The 17966-nt window shown below is 45.7% G+C and overlaps 1 protein-coding gene across 8 annotated transcripts in view; it reads right to left on the bottom strand.

The window, feature by feature from the left end:
- The window catches only part of LOC129825016 (TGF-beta-activated kinase 1 and MAP3K7-binding protein 2-like), a 73127-nt gene that overhangs the window by 2554 nt on the left and 52607 nt on the right, over positions 1-17966 (bottom strand). Inside the window, exons 2-7 of one of the 8 annotated variants that reach the window (XM_055884654.1) lie at positions 7912-8110; positions 6096-7806; positions 4727-4887; positions 3437-3527; positions 941-1036; positions 444-545 (exon numbers count right to left, since the gene is read on the bottom strand). In XM_055884654.1, the coding sequence (XP_055740629.1) occupies positions 444-545; positions 941-1036; positions 3437-3527; positions 4727-4887; positions 6096-7806; positions 7912-8013 (2263 nt within the window). In that variant the 5' untranslated portion in view covers positions 8014-8110. The remainder of the gene's footprint in view (positions 1-443; positions 546-940; positions 1037-3436; positions 3528-4726; positions 4888-6095; positions 7807-7911; positions 8111-17966) is intronic. The other 7 variants (XM_055884656.1, XM_055884655.1, XM_055884657.1 and 4 more) reach the window with 7 other exon arrangements.

Genomic DNA, 17966 nt, shown 5'->3' with positions numbered 1-17966 from the left:
AAGCTTATTCTTTGGGTTCTGATGGGGTACAACAGTTGAACTAAGCTCCTGAGGCCTTTCTAAGTTATATTCTTCAATAATCAATGGGTATATATCATTAGTTTATAAGTCCAAAAATGGATGTAGCAACTGCATATTGCCCTTTTAATGCTAAGAAAGTATCCGAGTGCTAAGAGAATCCTGTCAAATTTTCAAATAACAGGAAAACCTTTCATCAACAAATGTGCTGAAGGGATGACTCAAGTTATTTTCTAGTGGTCAATGATGCTTTCTAAATATGAAATGGCAAAACGTTATGTAAAGGTCATCTGTTGTAAGGTTGTTATGGTGTGCAGGTTGGATGGACAGGACTGACCCAGTATGAAGGAGGAAAGGGGAGAGGTTGGACCACTGGGACAGACAGAGGGACAGACGGACAGACGGACAGAGCTACAGGTACCAACCCAGAGGGAGAGCAGCGGGAGGAGGAGGGGCAGAAGAGGGCTCCATGGTTAGCGTGGAGGTGACATTAAATATTCTTCTGTCTGTCCCCTGACCCTCTGGCTCTGACAGGTCCCAAGCACAGGATGGAGGGAAGGAATGAAGCAAGAGACGGAGGAGAGGAATGGCATGAAAACAAAGATGACATATGCAGAGGTGAAAACAACACCGCAAGTATGAATGAAAACACCAATGACGCCAGGTTTTACAGATACTTGAATGAAAACACTTAGGATGAAAGGTTACATATGTGATGAGAATGATCTAAACAATGCAGACTTTACCCAGATAGACAGAAATAACCCCTGATAGAAAACATCACCAGTACAGATCTCAAGCCCCATTATCAATATATATTCATTGATGACTAAGTAAAACACCAAGAAAGGAGAGAGGGAAAGTGGAAGAGGAAGAGGGTCAGGTTGTCCAGAGGCGACCATGCAACCTTTCCTAAACTTACCAACACGTAAAGTACCTTTGGGTTTGGGTGGGACAGGACCTAGGAATCCAATGTTGTCATAGAAGTTATGAATTGCACTGGGATTAAAGTGGGGTCCTGCGACAAACAGGACAGAGACATCATAAGCTAAACTGAAAGCATCAGTACACATAGCACACGAACATACAGGTTGAAGTCGGAAGTTTACATACATCTTAGCCAAATACATCCCAATTCCTGACATTTAATCCTAGTAAAAAGTCCCTGTTTTCGGTCAGTTGGGATCACCACTTAATTTTAAGAATGTCTGAATAATAGTAGAGAGAATGATTTATTTCAGCATTTATTTATTTCATCACAGAAGTTTACATACACTCAATTAGTATTTGGTAGCATTGCCTTTAAATTGTTTAACCTGGGTCAAATGTTTCAGGTAGCCTTCCACAAGCTTCCCACAATAAGTTGGGTGAATTGTGGCCCATTCCTCCTGATAGAGCTGGTGTAACTGAGTCAGGTTTGTAGGCCTCCTTGCTCGCACACGCTTTTTCAGTTCTGCCTACACATGTTCTATTGGATTGAGGTCAGGGCTTTGTGATGGCCACTCCAATACCTTGACTTTGTTGTTCTTAAGCCATTTTGCCACAACTTTGGGAGTATGCTTGGGGTCATTGTCCATTTGGAAGGCCCATTTGCAACAAAGCTTTAACTTCCTGACTGATGTCTTGAGATGTTGCTTCAATATATCCACATAATTTTCCTTTATCATGATGCCATCTATTTTGTGAGGTGCACCAGACCCTCCTGCAGCAAAGCACCCCCACAACATGATGCTGCCACCCCTGTGCTTCACGGTTGGGATGGTGTTCTTCGGTTTGCTAGCCTCACCCTTTTTCCTCCAAACATAACGATTGTCATTATGGCCAAACAGTTCTATTTTTGTTTCATCAGACCAGAGGTTATTTCTCCAAAAAGTACGATCTTTGTCCCCATGTGCAGTTGCAAACCGTAGTCTGACTTTTTAATGACAGTTTTGGAGCAGTGGCTTCTTCCTTGCTGAGCGGCCTTTCAGGTTATGTCGATATAGGACTCGTTTAACTGTGGATATAGATACTTTTGTACCAGTTTCCTCCAGCATCTTCACAAGGTCCTTTGCTGTTGTTCTGGGATTGATTTGCATTTTTCGTACCAAAGTACATTCAGCTCTAGTAGACAAAACAAGTCTCCTTCCTGAGTGGTATGACGGCTGCGTTGTCCCATGGTGTTTATACTTGCGTACTATTGTTTGTACAGATGAATGTGGTACCTTCAGGCATTTGGAAATTGCTCCCAAGGACGAACCAGACTTGTGGAGGTCTACAATATTTTTTCTGAGGTCTTGGCTGATTTCTTTTGATTTTCCCATGATGTCAAGCAAAGAGGCACTGAGTTTGAAGGTAGGCCTTGAAATACATCCACAGGTACACCTCCAATAACTCAAATGATGTCAATTAGCCTATCAAACGCTTCTAAAGCCATGACCTCCTTTCTGGAATTTTCCAAGCTGTTTAAAGGCACAGTCAACTTAGTGTATGTAAACTTCTGACCCACTGGAATTGTGATACAGTGAATTATAAGTGAAATAATCTGTCTGTAAACAATTGTTAGAAGAATAACGTGTGTCATGCACAAAGTAGATGTCCTAACCGACTTGCCAAAACTATAGTTTGTTAACAAGAAATGTGTGGAGTGGTTGAAAAACGTGTTTTAATGACTCCAACCTAAGTGTATTTAAACTTCTGACTTCAACTGTACATGCAACAGTCACACATACAGCAGCAACTGTGTAGGAGTCACGTACCAATAAAGCAAGAGACTGCAGTCTAACACACAAAGACAAATAAAGAACTCAGAAAACAAAGCCATGGCTCTTTACTCTTCACAAATCCATCTATTGAATAGAAGCCATATTCAATTCTGAGCCACCTTTAATTCTCCATTCACCTGTGTGACTGTGCTAGCTGGTGTATTAATCCTGTCAACCATGGAGAGCGGCCAGGTGGGCTATAAATCCCTTGTTACCAACCAGCAACAGGATACAATTCAGGAAACAACTGGTAGTTAACATTACAATGGCAGCACCTTGACTGCGTGTGCCGAGGGGATGTGACCAGACCAGGCCTGGCAGAGGCAGACAGACCTACTACTGTACAGCTGTACTGAACACAAGTCATGCTTCCCCTCTCTGCTTCGCTCTGTTGTAGTCCACATTAGTTTCCCCTCTCTGACTCTCTCTCTCTCTCTCTACAGAGCTACCCATTATAACATACAGAAATATGACTAAACAATGAAATATGAGGACCGGGCTACACGAAGGAGCCGATCTTAAAGCAACAAAGACAGCACGTTAAAACACCATGAACACACTGGACGTACAGCACATGCATGCACACCACACACAGAGAGCTGGTGTCACGTTCATCCCAACACCGGCAAGCACGCTGACAAAGCACACCCCATGAAACCAACCGAGCCGCCTACCTCTTGTTTGAAGATCGATTTCTTTGGTTAAAAGGTCGATGTCAATCTGCAGTATCCTGTTTTTGCATCGTAACTGCTGCATTTCCTCAATCTGATAAGAGAGAAGGAAACAGGGTCATCTAAACCGCCATTTACAGGCAGGCAGCAGCACGGTATGCTGATGAGCCACCGTGGATGAGTAGAGAGACTGAGAGCCTCGGCACATGCTGTTCGGTACTGACTCACAACACAGGCCTGTCATAAGTCATCGGAGGTGCACGGAGCCAAGTGGGCTAACAGTGTCAGGAAGAGAGTTATCTCCAGGTCTCCCTGGCCTAGTGAATACACAGAAAACACAAGAGCTACTGAGTTCAACTCCAGGCTTTTTTATTTATTTATTTATATTTATTTTTTATCCCATTTTCTCCCCAATTTTCGTGGTATCCAATCGCTAGTAATTACTATCTTGTCTCATCGCTACAACTCCCGTACGGACTCGGGAGAAACGAAGGTCGAAAGCCATGCGTCCTCCGAAGCACAACCCAACCAAGCCGCACTGCTTCTTTAACACAGCGTGCCTCCAACCCGGAAGCCAGCCGCACCAATGTGTCGGAGGAAACACCGTGTACCTGGCCCCCTTGGTTAGCGCGCACTGCGCCCGGCCCGCCACAGGAGTCGCTGGAGCGCGATGAGACAAGGATATCCCTACCGGCCAAACCCTCACTAACCCGGACGACGCTATGCCAATTGTGCGTCGCCCCACGGACCTCCTGGTCGCGGCCGGCTGCGACAGAGCCTGGGCGCGAACCCAGAGACTCTGGTTGCGCAGCTAGCACTGCGATGCAGTGCCCTAGACCACTGCGCCACCCGGGAGGCCAACTCCAGGCTTTTAACCTTAACCTTCCACGTCCTCTTTTCGCTGGCCTGACTAACACACAGTGATAGTTGACACACAAAAAAAAGCTGATTCAACAGAAAACTCCGAGCACCATTTGATTTGCGGTCTGATATAGTTCAATAAACCCACAGCTGCACGCTTAACGTAAACCTGACATTGGGTGAAAAAATTCAAAGGGAGGGTGTTTTTTGTTGTTGAATTGCCCCAAAGAATAATTGTTTCCTTAGAAAATACATTAAATACACCATGCGACTCAGGAGCGTATTGTCGAGTCAAATTGCCAAAGACCTCTACTAAGACAGTTGAATACAGCTGCTGCACAAGGAAAGGAACATTGATGTTCTAGTCATTGTAGTATCTCTCTGTGGGAGAGTAGTGTGTGTAGTGGGAAAGCAGTGTCTGTGGGGACTTACCGAGGGGATTTGGGACTGGGAGTTGGATCGTTCTAGCCGTCTCCTAGTCAGGTCGTTCTCCATCTCGTTGACCTCCTCTTTTAGCTTCTCCAGCGTCCTCTTTTTTAACTCCAGCTCATGCCACAGCCGGTCCATACGGGCCTTCTGGTGAACCAACAGGGCTGCAAGATACATAGTACACATTAACACTGTGACATGGGGACAGACTGATGGCTTATCTCTGACTGCTGAAGTACATGCTTACAGTACAGGCTTATGGTGTGTTTGAAGAACCGCAAAAGCTAGATACATTTCCCTTTTGGAAATAACGCTACGTGCAGTGGGGCTGAGTACGAATCATACAGTAGCTTAAACGTTCTTCATTTCATGGCCTATTTTAGAAAGGGCTTTTGGGGGAGTGAACAATGATCCCGGGGAAAAACTTGCTCAAAACGCTTCCTAAGAAGTGTTACATATAACGCATTCATAACATGCTATATGCTATGCGGGAATTAGCCGTCCCTGCTATAATTCATTCATTCCCTACACAGAAATACCAAAGTAAACAACAAACACAATATCCCCCACCATTCAGAAGTAGGCTTTGTGTTTTTCCAGGCAGCCCCCCCCCCCCCCCCCCCCCCCCCCGCTGCAGTGATAGATAAGGAGCAGAAGGCACAGCCTCAGGGCCGGGGAGAGAGAGGAGAAGCCCCACAGTAGTCGCAGCAGCGAGTAAGCGTCTAGCAAAGGCCACAGGCACTGACTCGCACGTAATCCAGTCAAAAGTCCAAAAAAGGAAAAGCTGCGCTCCAACACATTTGACTCACACTGCCGCAGTCCAAGGGCTCTGAGCGCAAACCCAGCATTATTGCAGCCGACTCATGCTCCAATCACACCCCTCCCTATGCGAGTCACCTTCAACAATTCATCTGCTTCCTCAAATCAGGCTGAGATGAAGCAGTGTTTTAAGGCCAAGAGGTTTTTAATGAGACAAACGTCTACACAATTTGGCTTAAAAAATGCATTAGTGTCAATATTACGGAAATCAAAGTTAAAAGCAAGCATAAATGATACGCAATAGTCAAATTACTTTCTTGGCAGAATGCAGTGGAAAAGGCATTTACTACTGGTGGACAAAAATGCATTCTATTCCTTACTGTCGTGAGGGAAAGTTATTCTCAAAAGTGGATGTTATGTCTCTTTGGGCACTTGACTTTTGTTGCACATGTGACTGAGGGATACCATAGCTCAACTTAACCAATTGCACAACTAACTGTATCCGGATGTGTGTTTGTGGGTGAGTGTCTATACTTCCTAGTGACAGATCGTGACTGTCGACAAAGCAAAGCAGCTAACGGCTGAGATTTTAGTAACCCTGATCCTGTCTTACCTTGTGTGTACGCAGCGTCGTCTGAACCCATGCTGAGTCTGCGTGGCTCGCTGGGCCTCTCCCTGTGTGCAGACAGCGGGTCTGAGAGATGATGGGGCTCCGGCTCCACAAAATGGTGGTCCGACGGGAGGCTGAGGAGGTTAGTGGCCTCAAAGGTAGGGGAAACAACGCCAGGGGACACTGCTGGGGGCTTGTTGGGGGACACTGTGATTTTGAAAGTGTACTTGGTGTTGGGCTGGGTGACCACCACCCTGGGCGAGGTGGCCGTGCCTGCCCCTCCCATAGACGCGCGGGACTTGGGTGGGTGGTGGTGGATGTAGGCGGGGCCCATGCTCACCTGGCCCCCCATATTCCGGGCCCCCTGCGACCCGTGCGGAGGAGGTTGAGCAGAGATGTAGACGGTTGGAGGATTTCTGCCTCCACCGTCATCGTTATTAGCAGTAATGTAAAACTTGGGCTGGGAGCGAGAGCCGGTTGGGACCATGACGGCCTCGTCAGAGGGGGTGGTAGTAGCAGCGGTGGGCGGGCTGGCAGAGATGTAAACAGTGGGCTGGCTGCGGCTTAGGCCCGGGCCTCCGATGGACAGGGGGGTAGTGGTGGGGCCAGGGGCTGCCCCGACAGAGGAGGAGGATGACGGGCAGGAGGAGGAGGTGGAGGAGTTGGAGCGGGGGCTGCTGCTAGTGCGCAGCGTGGTCGTGGTGGAGTTGCTCCTCTGAGGAGATTCAAGTTTGATCTCTATCTGGTTCTTGCGCGGTCCGGTGGAGATGTTCTGGATGTTGTACTGGCTAAAGGAGGAAATGCCAGAGGGCATGACCGAGGACGAGGCACCAGAGGAGGAGGCCTGACCTCCAGAGAGGGCCTGGAGGATAGAGGAGGGGGCCTGTGGGTTGGTAGGGGAGCTGATGGGCATGTAGACATGGGAGGTCTGGTGGCCCTGTGACTGGTGCTGTGAGGTATGTGAGGAGCCGTGCTGGTGCTGCTGGGAGGAAGGGCCTGTCCGGGAGCCAGGCAGTGAGGTGGGATGGGAGATCTGATAGATCTGCTGCTGGGGCTGGGAGGTGGGGCTGTATTGGGCCCTGCCCGCCTGCTGCTGATGGCTTTGCCGGGTCGTACCGCCGGGCTGGGTCACATAAGGTCTGATGTAGATAGAGTTACCCTGTGGACTGCTCAGTCCGGACTGTGTATGGGGCCCACCGTGTATGTGCAAAGAGGTGGGGGTGTTGCGTCCCGTCTGGATGTTGGGGGCCAGGGTGACGGTGATGGGGTTGAAGCGGGGCATCTGCTGGCCATGATGGCCCATGGACTGCCCTTTGCCCCCCAGCTGGTAGAGTCCCAGGTGCTGGGGCGGCTGGGGCTTGCGCGTGGGCTCCATCACGGCAAACACATTGAGGCTGGAGGGTGCCTGCACGGGGGCTGACTGGGGCTCCTGCTGGAAGAAGTCACTGTTGGGGGTCTGTCCTGTCTGGAGGGGCCCGTCACTCAGGCTGTGGGACAGAGTCCTGCTGCCGTTCATCCTCAGGCCGTCCCGTCCCGGGGCCGCATGCACATTTTGAAACTGAGACTGCAGGCCCAGGTTCAGCTGGGTCATGTGATTGCGGAGCCTGATGAAGCTGGGGTCGTCGGTGTTGCTGAGGTTGCCTTCTTCGCTGTACAAGTACCCCGGGCTCACCTGAGACAGGTACTCACAACAGGCGTCCAAATTGTTGTCGTTCTGAGGAAAAGGGAAGCTTAAAAATCAGTAATTTGTGATATATCAGCTAAATATATTTTGTTGGGTAAAACCTATGGATTGGAAAGGAGGATACCCCAGACTCACCTGCAGAACACACTGGGACACAACACCCTCTGGAACTTCAGGGAACTTCTGGCGCAGGTCGTGCAAAACCCGAATGTCAATCTGGTGGCTTCCCTGGGCCATTCGTGTACTGCCAGGTCAGGACTGCTCTGCTCGCTCCGTTCAGCACACTGAGGACGCCTCAGTGGTGGCAGCACCTCAGCCACAACTTGAGCATCTTCTGGAAAACAGACGCTTAGGTTAGTACCCACAGTTGTAACTTAACACACACACACATAGCAGTTTCTCGGTTTCCCTACTATTCTCATACACACCCTCTCTTGGTCTACACAGAGTAAAGAGACAGTGTGTACTGTACCGGTACCAGTCTGTGTTTTGAAAGGATGTTAATGACAAGGTAGGCCTATGCGTGACGCAGTGACAGGGAAGGAGGGAGCACACAGCAGCCTATTCAAACTTCATACTGGTGAAAAAACACCAGTCAAAAATTTTGAGGTCGCCTGTTTCATCACAGTGGGGGAGCTTTCAAAACAATATTTCAGAAATCCTTTTTAAAATAGGAAAGGCATTCATTTCACAGCCCTTCCCCTCCCCAAAAGCCTCTTAATAAAAGAGCAGGAAACCACCTCGGACTATTGAGGAAGCAAAAGCCTTTCCAACCGATCTTAACGTCAACATGGTCTTATTAAGGACAGAGCAGGACCAAACAGTAGCTCCCAGTACTGTAACAATCTGCACATGATCGTCAGTTAAGTCAATGCTACAGAGGAGCTTGGAGGCAAGCAAAAAACACCGCTTTACCTCTGACAGACCAGCGTCATTCACACTGAGCAACAGGGCCACATGGTGTGGATGATGCTGACCTTCTCAAGAGCACAGAAGTGAGGGTCTTTTGACCCTGGTGAATATTTAGCCTAGATATACAGAGCCGAGGAGAATAGTGGGTTTTCGTGAGAATAGCACGGTGTAGCTTGGTGAATATCTTTCGCACATGCCCACAATCTGGAGCTATTTCTAACCGCACTCATTCAAAACTTCCTCTAGTGGGAGGCTCAGAATTTGCCAATTCAAAACATTGCGCTCTAGGCCCTGAAAAAACCTGCAGAGATTAATCCAGTGTGGGTGGAGGACGAGCATCCTGAATTCTCTCAAAGTTATAGGTCCCTTGATGGTAATCCAATCCATCAGATTGGACGTCGGGCCAAATGAAATCCAGAAGCGACTTTAAAAATATTAAACACAAAGTATGACCGTCTGATAAAGAGGAGTGAGACGTTGCAGCTTTGAGGCACATTACTCCTGTTGTGCCAAGGAAATGACATAGCAAGTAGCAGTGGTGTCTTATCTGAGCTGGGAGCATGTGTAATGTCATAACTGAGGAGATGTCAATCTGGATGACAAAACATCTCACCAGAGCTGATGATAACAGTGGGAGGAGCTACAGGGCTACTGTCAGAAGAGGGAGCCAGCAGCAACAGGGCTCTGGAACAGCCTGAGACTGACTCAAACGAGACCGGCTGGGATAACATCTGAAAACTGGCAGGATATTGAATTGGATGATACAATGAAACAACTAGCCCGATCGTGACACACTATTGCAATGTGTCCTTACATGAGAGAAACGTGTAAATCATGTTTCAGAGAGTGAGACACAGAATAACAAAGGCTGGGTACATCATTTTCTTTCAGCCCAGGCACTCAAACTGTCAGTCAATGCCTTCTTTTGTCCTTTGCAATACAAGGAAATGGAAAGTTTTGCAATCATACCAACCAGACTGAAGAATTCATTTCAGTGCATCAAAAGATGAGCAAAAGAGTAAGCAGCAAGGAGAGGCTCTCTGTAAATAAAAACTAGAGGAAAATAAGTTTGCCATATCACAGATTATATGTTTAGAGAAAATGTAACCGCCTCCAGCTAATAAGGTCTATGGAAAACAAGGCTTCGTTGTTTCAATCACCGAGCCAAAGCTGGGCTCCTCAACACTACTAACACAAATCTGCCTAGTGTGATTTAGAAACAGGAGCATAGGTCAGCCCAAAGGGCATAGTGGTGAACTCTTATGATCCACCATTCAGGCTCCTCTCGTAGGCTGGGCTGCAGGACTAGTCTGTCTGTGGGAAAGGAAATTCACTACTTGGCAACTGACCCAGCTACAGGTCAACATTGTGGTTAGAGTTTTTTTCCAGCCTTCAAAAAACAAAAAAAGGTCCACACTTCCTTATTGCACATAATTACAGCTCAAAAAGAAAAGGCCCTGGTTTGGCTCAGCCTCACAGCCACTCCTGGGCCGGCGGAGGGAGGGTGCAAGGGGGGGGGGTCATAGGTCCTGAGAGGAGAACTGTGGAACCAGGGAGATAAATAAACAAAGCTCCCATTGCGGAGCTGTTATTCCCAGTGCCAGAGCACTGACCCACAGCTCCAGGCTAATTTCTGGAGGTAACAGCCCCTGCCACGCTCTTGTCAATGGACTCATTCACTCAGTAGGAGTGGGTGCACCATAAAAATGTCCGCTTCAATTAGAGAAAGAATGTAATGGGTATTAACGATCAATGCACTTAAGTGGAGAGATTGTAACTGGACACAGTGCTGTTGCTGCATTCCTGACATTAAAAAGCCAAGTCAACTAAAATGTATTCTAAACAAACAAGTTATAGCCTACTTCATCTATGTCATTTTATGTTCATATGGAGATGATGAATGCAACTTCGTTACAACCTGCGGTGTGTTACTTTCCTGATCTGGTGTGTAGCTGCAGTAGGTAGAGTTCACAGCTTCTATAAATGAGAACCTGGAGGGTTGTAGGTCCAAGGTAACCCTATTTGTGGGGATCAGATATCATGATATATGGCCAGCACATTTTACTCTGATTGATAGAAAATAGAGGCCCACTACACAGCCAGCCAGCCTTTCCCTCCATCAGTGCCCCGTGCCTAACACACCTTTCAACACGGCCAGTCCCCTGGGTTAAACCAGCTGGTACATCTTCTGGTTTATGCCATCGATACGCCAAGGCCATTACCACGGTGAAAAACCCTATAAATCCCAGTCTTCAATCAGAGCAGTCCTCTGCAGCGTCAGGCAGCAACACGGATTGGATGTCTAACTACCTCGCAGTCCAGCGAAATTTAAACAAATAAAGGGACTAATTGGCAGTGGACGCTCTGAGGCCTGCTGGCAGGCGCCCCAGTACTCCAGTGTGGCCACGTGGTACACACACACACACACACACACACACACACACACACACACACACACACACACACACACACACATCTGCTGTGGGTCAAGGTACGACGACCGAATCATTCACTTCAATATTTGGGGCCAAGCACAATTGTGAACAAAAGAGTGTTGTCAAATCCTCAAAATCAGTGCTACACCTGAGAGCTTCAAGGCCTCATTCAACAACCCAACATTTCTAACTATTCAAGGAAATTTTTAACATTGGAGTACAAGAAATCCTATTCAAAATACACTGAGTGTACAAAACATCAGGAACTCTTTCCATGACATAGACTGACCAGGTGAATCCAGGTGAAAGCTATGATCCCTTATTGATGTCCCCTGTTAAATCCACTTCAGTGTACTGTAGATGAAGGGGAGGAGACAGGTTAAAGAAGGATTTTCAAGCCTTGAGACAATTGAGACATGGATTGTGTATGTGTGCCATTCAGAGAAGGTGCACGACAAAATATTTAAGTCCCTTTAAACTGGGTATAGTAGGTGCCAGGCACACTGGTTTGAGTGTGTGTCAAGAACTGCAAAGCTTCTGGGTTTTTCACGCTCAACAGTTTCCTGTGTGTATCAAGAATGGTCCACCACCGAAAGGACATCCAGCCAACTTGAGACAACTGTGGGAAGCATTGGACTCAACATGGGCCAGCATCCCTGTGGAATGCTTGACACCTTGTAGAGTCCATGCCACAACTATTTGAGGCTGTTCTGAGGGGAAAAGGGGATGCAACTCAATATTAGGAAGGTATTCATAATGTCTTGTACACTCAGTGTATATAAGTCCATTTAAGCACCAGCTCATCTGAGAAATATTAGTTCATGTTTAAAATATTTACAAATAAGTCGAAATTTGATGCACTGTGGTTCAGACCACCGTCAACAGCTGGTGTACCTCAGATTAGAGCCAGGATGGAAACAGCTGGTCTTAAAGGGTAGGTAGGAATCATGAGATTTACTCACCAAGGTAACAACACAGTGTGGTCAAAGACTTAGTAACTTAGTTGTTGTCATGATCTGGTTACCTATAACTACAAACATATTTATTAACTTATTTACGGATATCTTCTAAACTACCCACAATTAGTGTCGTCACGGAACCAGAATTTTGACTTCGATACCGATACCAAGTTTAGTGTAACGATACTCTATACCATCGTGATACTCGATATCAAAACAATACCACAAAAATAAAAAACGTATTACCCGAAGTCACAGAATGGCACTTGATCCAGACAGATAAACTCTCGCTACTGCTCTGTTCACCTGTTGGAGCATCTTTTGAGTTCAATATCATTACATTAGAACATTTGTAAGTCCATTTTTTGGAGACAGCCATGTATGCATTCATTAATAAATTATACAATGATACAATAAATTTGACTTTTTTTTTTACCAATCTAACTACAAAACTACATAAATGGTAATAATTTATTTGAATCGTACATTTCTATTGATAAACTTGGTAAATCAAGATGTAGCTTAGGTCTATTCCCAATACAGGTGAATGCATATTACTCACTAGGAATATGTGCATGCATTGAGTTTGTTTTATCTGATTTCATGGGGCTACAGATGACAAACAATGTTTTCCATTTAGGACTTATTTGATTGGAAACTGCTAGGAGAACATATCATTTTATTGTACTGATCTACAACATTTGCATAGACGAAGCAATCTTTTATTTTATAAAAGTATGCGCTGTCTCTCAGGCTGTGGACTTCGTGGCTATGGAATCCAGTGGAAACCATACGGAAGGCGAGGGAGACGAGGAAGTGAATGAGCTTTAGTGGCGAGGGAGACTAAATTAATTAATCACGTTTTTTGGTGACAATCAGCTTCGAAATCAGTATATTTTGTGTTATGGTTAGCATATTATCACAAACAAAGTACTAGGGTAGTGAATTCAGCCGTAAGCTAGCAAGGAAAGTTAGCCTAGAATTAATACTGGAAGCTACCGGTGTCGTCTTGCATTGTAGAAGCGTTCTAGCCTTTATGGACATTGTTTCAACATTTCTGCATGCTGTGTCGCATTATTCAAGTCTGTTAACATCTTTGCAGCATGAGTGGGGAGCTAACAGCAGCCCAGACAGCTCTACCAATGAATGAGTAATGGAGCAGGCCCTTTCTTAGCTTTGTAGAGGCTGAGTCAATACAAACTGGATCCTCTCAATCACAAGATACATTTGACAGAAGTACTGAACATAACAACAATTCTAGTACCTAATGTTTTGTACACTCAGTGTATATAAGTCCATTTAAGCAGCAGATCATCTGAGAAATATTAGTTAATCTTTAAAATATTTACAAATGAGTCCCATTTAGTTGTACTGTGGTTCAGACCACCTTCAACAGCTGGTGTACCTCAGATTACAGCCAGGATGGAAACAGCTCATCTTAAAGATGAGCTTTTATTCATCAGCTTTTACTCATGCAGTGCTAACGTAATGTTAGCATGTTGGTAGGGCTACCGTTAGCGGGCTAGTTGGCTAGAAACCTTGCAGGCTGATTTGTAACAGTAAATTCATAAAGTATTTGCTTGTAAATTGGCTGAAAATGTAATTGAAACCAGTAGTCATGAGTGGAAACGAGGTTATACAGGTTATATATTTGAGGTTATACATTTAAAGTTATTTCTGTAGGAGTTAACATTATAGAGAATAGGCTGGCTTGCCGGGTCCTCCATATTACGTCACACCCCCACAAAAATATTTTCCGGCATGACTTCAGACATGACATGAGGTGTAACTTTGCATTGGGACTTGATGCGTATACTAATGCCAATCCATAAGTTACATGTGGTTACGTTTATGCTACCTACCCTTTAAAACTTGGTGTACCTCAGATTACATCCACGATGGCAACAAGCTGAAGCCAGGTACACCGAGGGGACTAACTCGCCCTCTCTCTAACACACACATGTTCATATTCACCCACCCACGCACACATGCTCACACACACGCACACACACACGCACACACTTCGTCTTCTGGAAGCATGGAACTTGACCCATTCTTTAACATAGATATTGTTTTGATTCAACAACACTGTGAGGAACTTTCACCTTCACGAAAGAATTTTGAAAGCTTAAGCCTGAATGGAAACTTCATTGGGGTGCCTGGTCTTAACAGAGAAGTATTTATATAGCAAAGACGTCGCAGAGCCTCCCCTCTCGAAAATAAAAGTGGTTTACCACTACATTAATGTCATATTGTTAAACAGAATGAACATCTAGACTTTAAGAGAGAACACACTGCACTGAATGTTGATGTGCCGATTATCTGGCGTTCGTTTCGGCTTGCTGACTGCGTGGTGTGTTTTTGGGACCACCTGCAGATAGCGTCTGACTGATGACATTTGCTCGCGTTTCTACACGTAGAAACGGTTTCCCTGTCGGGACAAAAAAATGATACTTTGAGTCAATCAGAGAGCACAAGTGGGGAGCGTAAAGGACGGCCAACAAGAAGAAAAAGAGGCTACTTTTCCCAGTGACATCCACCCCCTTGCAGCTTGCTAAATGAGCCAGTCACACTTCATATGCAATGTAGGCAATGGGGTGGTAGCTAGCTAAGTGCACAATGCCCACAACACTAAATAATTCATCCAAGCTAGCTAACTGGCCACTGTAGCTCCAGGTAACTGCCAAAATAATGGAAACACTTGAATAAATGAGGGATACAAAGCATATTGAAAGCAGGTGCTTCCACATGTGTGGTTCCTGAGCTAATTAAGCAAATAACATCATGCTTAGGGTCATGTATAAAAATGCTGGGCATGCCATTATTTTGGCTACGATCATGGCTTATGCCCCCATTGGATGACAATGCCCCCATCCACAGGGCACGAGTGGTCACTGAATGGTTTGATGAGAATGAAAACATAGGTAAACCATATGCCATGATCGTTTCAGTCACCAGATCTCAAACACTTATGGGAGATTCTGGAGTGGCACCTGAGACAGCCTTTTCCACCACCATCAACAAAACACCAAATTATGGAATTTCTCGTGGAAGAATGGTGCTGCATCCCTCCGAAGGAGCATTGAAACTGTTCTGGCTCATGGTGGCCCAACGCCCTAAGACACTTTGTCGGTGTTTCCTTTATTTTAGCAGTTACTTGTAGTATTGACATTATAATTAAATCACAATGGATTAGTTTCCATGAAGTAGCTGCCTGTGTTAACTGCCAAGAGTTACTGCAGTGTCTTTGGCTAGATAGCTATGTTGTGCTAGCTAGCGAATTACATGCTAACCGTTTAGCTAGCAACAAATGTGGCTATGGGCTGGCATTGGCAGTATGGGATTATGTAGAGGGAATTAAATTGTTTCTTTGTCATCTTGCTAATAAGTTATCTAGCTATGGCTATCTGGCTAGAATCAACAAGGGCTTTCTACAACGATAGCAACAATAGCGCAGCAAGCTAGTTAGCTAACATTGGCTACCTACAAAGCAACACATACAAGGAAACTAAGCTTAAGAATGCAGCGCTACTGCCACCTTCTGGTTTGGAGCATTTTAACAAGGCTGTCGGCTTCAAGGTCTGTGCTATGTGAACACAAACTGATTGACTGCCAACCCTCTGTTCAGAGGTGCTAAGTACTCTTCTCAAGAAAATGTTTGGCAATCTTACCGGTGTGTCTCAGCCCTAATAGAAAGTACGATCACACGACTACATTTTTAACATGAAAACTAAAACCAGACTGTCTCATATAGAATTTGTATCTAGAATCTCTTGCAAAACTAATATATATCTACACAACAGTATGATTCTGCGGGTTTTTTCATCTATGTATATTGTCACTTTAACTGTAAGCGTTTTTTAGCACACATGCACAGTGCACAAATGCATATCGTTTTAAATCTCTCTGTCATTACGGATAAAAACCAATCTACTGTATAACCCAACAAATTGATTAACAACATGTAGACTAGACCTACATGTAGGCTACATGTTCCCATTTCACATACACGCGAGTAACTGAAGACCTTTTGTTCCAAGCAAGGTCTTCAAAACAGAAACATACCATACTCAACCGTGCCATGAAGCTGGGGCCTCACGCTGCACATAGAACTGTTGGATCAGCTCCGCTTGGCACTTCCGTTGGAAGACAGACTGATCTTTTAGTTGCCCACAAACAGGGGTAGACGGTACTGAATAAAGAAATTATTCAGCACCACAGCCTGCAGCTGGTGGTTGATTGGAAGCAGGCAAGGGCACCAGCTCCCCAGGTCGACCAACCCCTCCCTCTCTGGGCAACGTGGGAAACTGTGAGGTCTCACAAACACAGATGAACCTGAACCTCCATTACACTTCTGGTCTTAGTGAGCATTCAAAGGAGTTGTCAATTTTCACTGTTTGTTTTCCTCTATAAACAATGTAAATAACACGGAAAATCTGCCTGGCAGGTTGTGTCTTTCCTGACCGTATAAGGAATTAGCAGTAGGGGAAGGGGGGATTTAAAAGCGGTAAGTGGGTGAAGCTCTCTTCCAGGCGCTTGCTGCAGCTTGCTTTTCAGTGTGTGTGTGTGTGTCTCTTACACAACAGGCTCAATCACTGGTTCACTTCCTCCACCTCCTCCCTCCCCTTACTCTGCTCCTCCCCCACCTCTTTAACACAACATGTCTGTGTGCAACAAAATGCTGAGTTCACCTAGCCACTTGGAAGTGGAAATGCTGTTGCATTCCATCAATGAGTATGACAACTGGGTTTACCTGCAGTTATCTGGATACAAGGGGTAACTGGTTTGTGGGCAGGGTAATCTTTATTTATGTTTTATTTTTTTATTTAGCCTTTATTTAACTAGGCAAGTCAGTTAAGAACAAATTCTTATTTACAATGACAGCCTCCCAAAAGGCAAAAGGTATCCTGCGGGGAAGGGGGCTGGTATTAAAAATAAAAATATAGGACAAAACACACATCACGACGAGAGACACCACAACACCACATAAGGAGAGACCTAAGACAACCACATAACATGGCAGCAACACATGACAACACAGCATGGTAACAACACCACATGACAACAACATAGTAGCAACACAACATGGCTGCAGCACAACATGGTAGCAGCACAAAACATGGTAAAAAACATTATTGGGCACAGACAACAGCACAAAGGCAAGAAGGTAGAGACGATAATACATCACTCGAAGCAGCCACAACCCAGACTATTTGCATTGCCCCCCCCACCCCCTCTCCCCCTCTTTTACACCGCTGCTACTCTCTGCTGTTATCATCTATGCATAGTCACTTTAATAACTCTACCTACATGTACATATTACCTCGTCTAACCGGTTCCCCCACACATTGACTCTGTACCGGTACCCCCCTGTATATAGTCTTGCTATTGTTATTTTACTGCAGCTCTTTAATTACTTGATACTTTTATTTCTTATTCTTATCCGTATTTTTTAAAACTGCATTGTTGGTTAGGGGCTCGTAAGTAAGCATTTCACTGCTACTGTAACAGTATAACTTTACGTCGTCCCCTCGCCCCGACCGGGCGCGAACCAGGGACCTTCTGCACACATCAACAACGGTCGCCCACGAAGCACGGTCGTTACCCATCGCTCCACAAAAGCCGCGGCCCTTGCAAAGCAAGGGGCAACACTACTTAAGTCTCAGAGCAAGTGACGTAACGGATTGAAATGCTACTAGCGCGCACCCGCTAACTAGCTAGCCATTTCACATCCGTTACACTCACCCCCCTTTCAACCTCCTCCTTTTCCGCAGCAACCAGTGATCCGGGTCAACAGCATCAATGTAACAGTTATAACTTTACGTCGTCCCCTCGCCCCGACACGGGCGCGAACCAGGGACCTTCTGCACACATCAACAACGGT

The sequence above is a fragment of the Salvelinus fontinalis genome, chromosome 27, assembly GCF_029448725.1.
Source record: "Salvelinus fontinalis isolate EN_2023a chromosome 27, ASM2944872v1, whole genome shotgun sequence".
In the NCBI taxonomy this organism is placed as follows: domain Eukaryota; kingdom Metazoa; phylum Chordata; class Actinopteri; order Salmoniformes; family Salmonidae; genus Salvelinus; species Salvelinus fontinalis.
The sequence above is the reverse complement of the archived record's forward strand: the minus strand, read 5'-3'. Positions and strand labels throughout refer to the sequence as shown.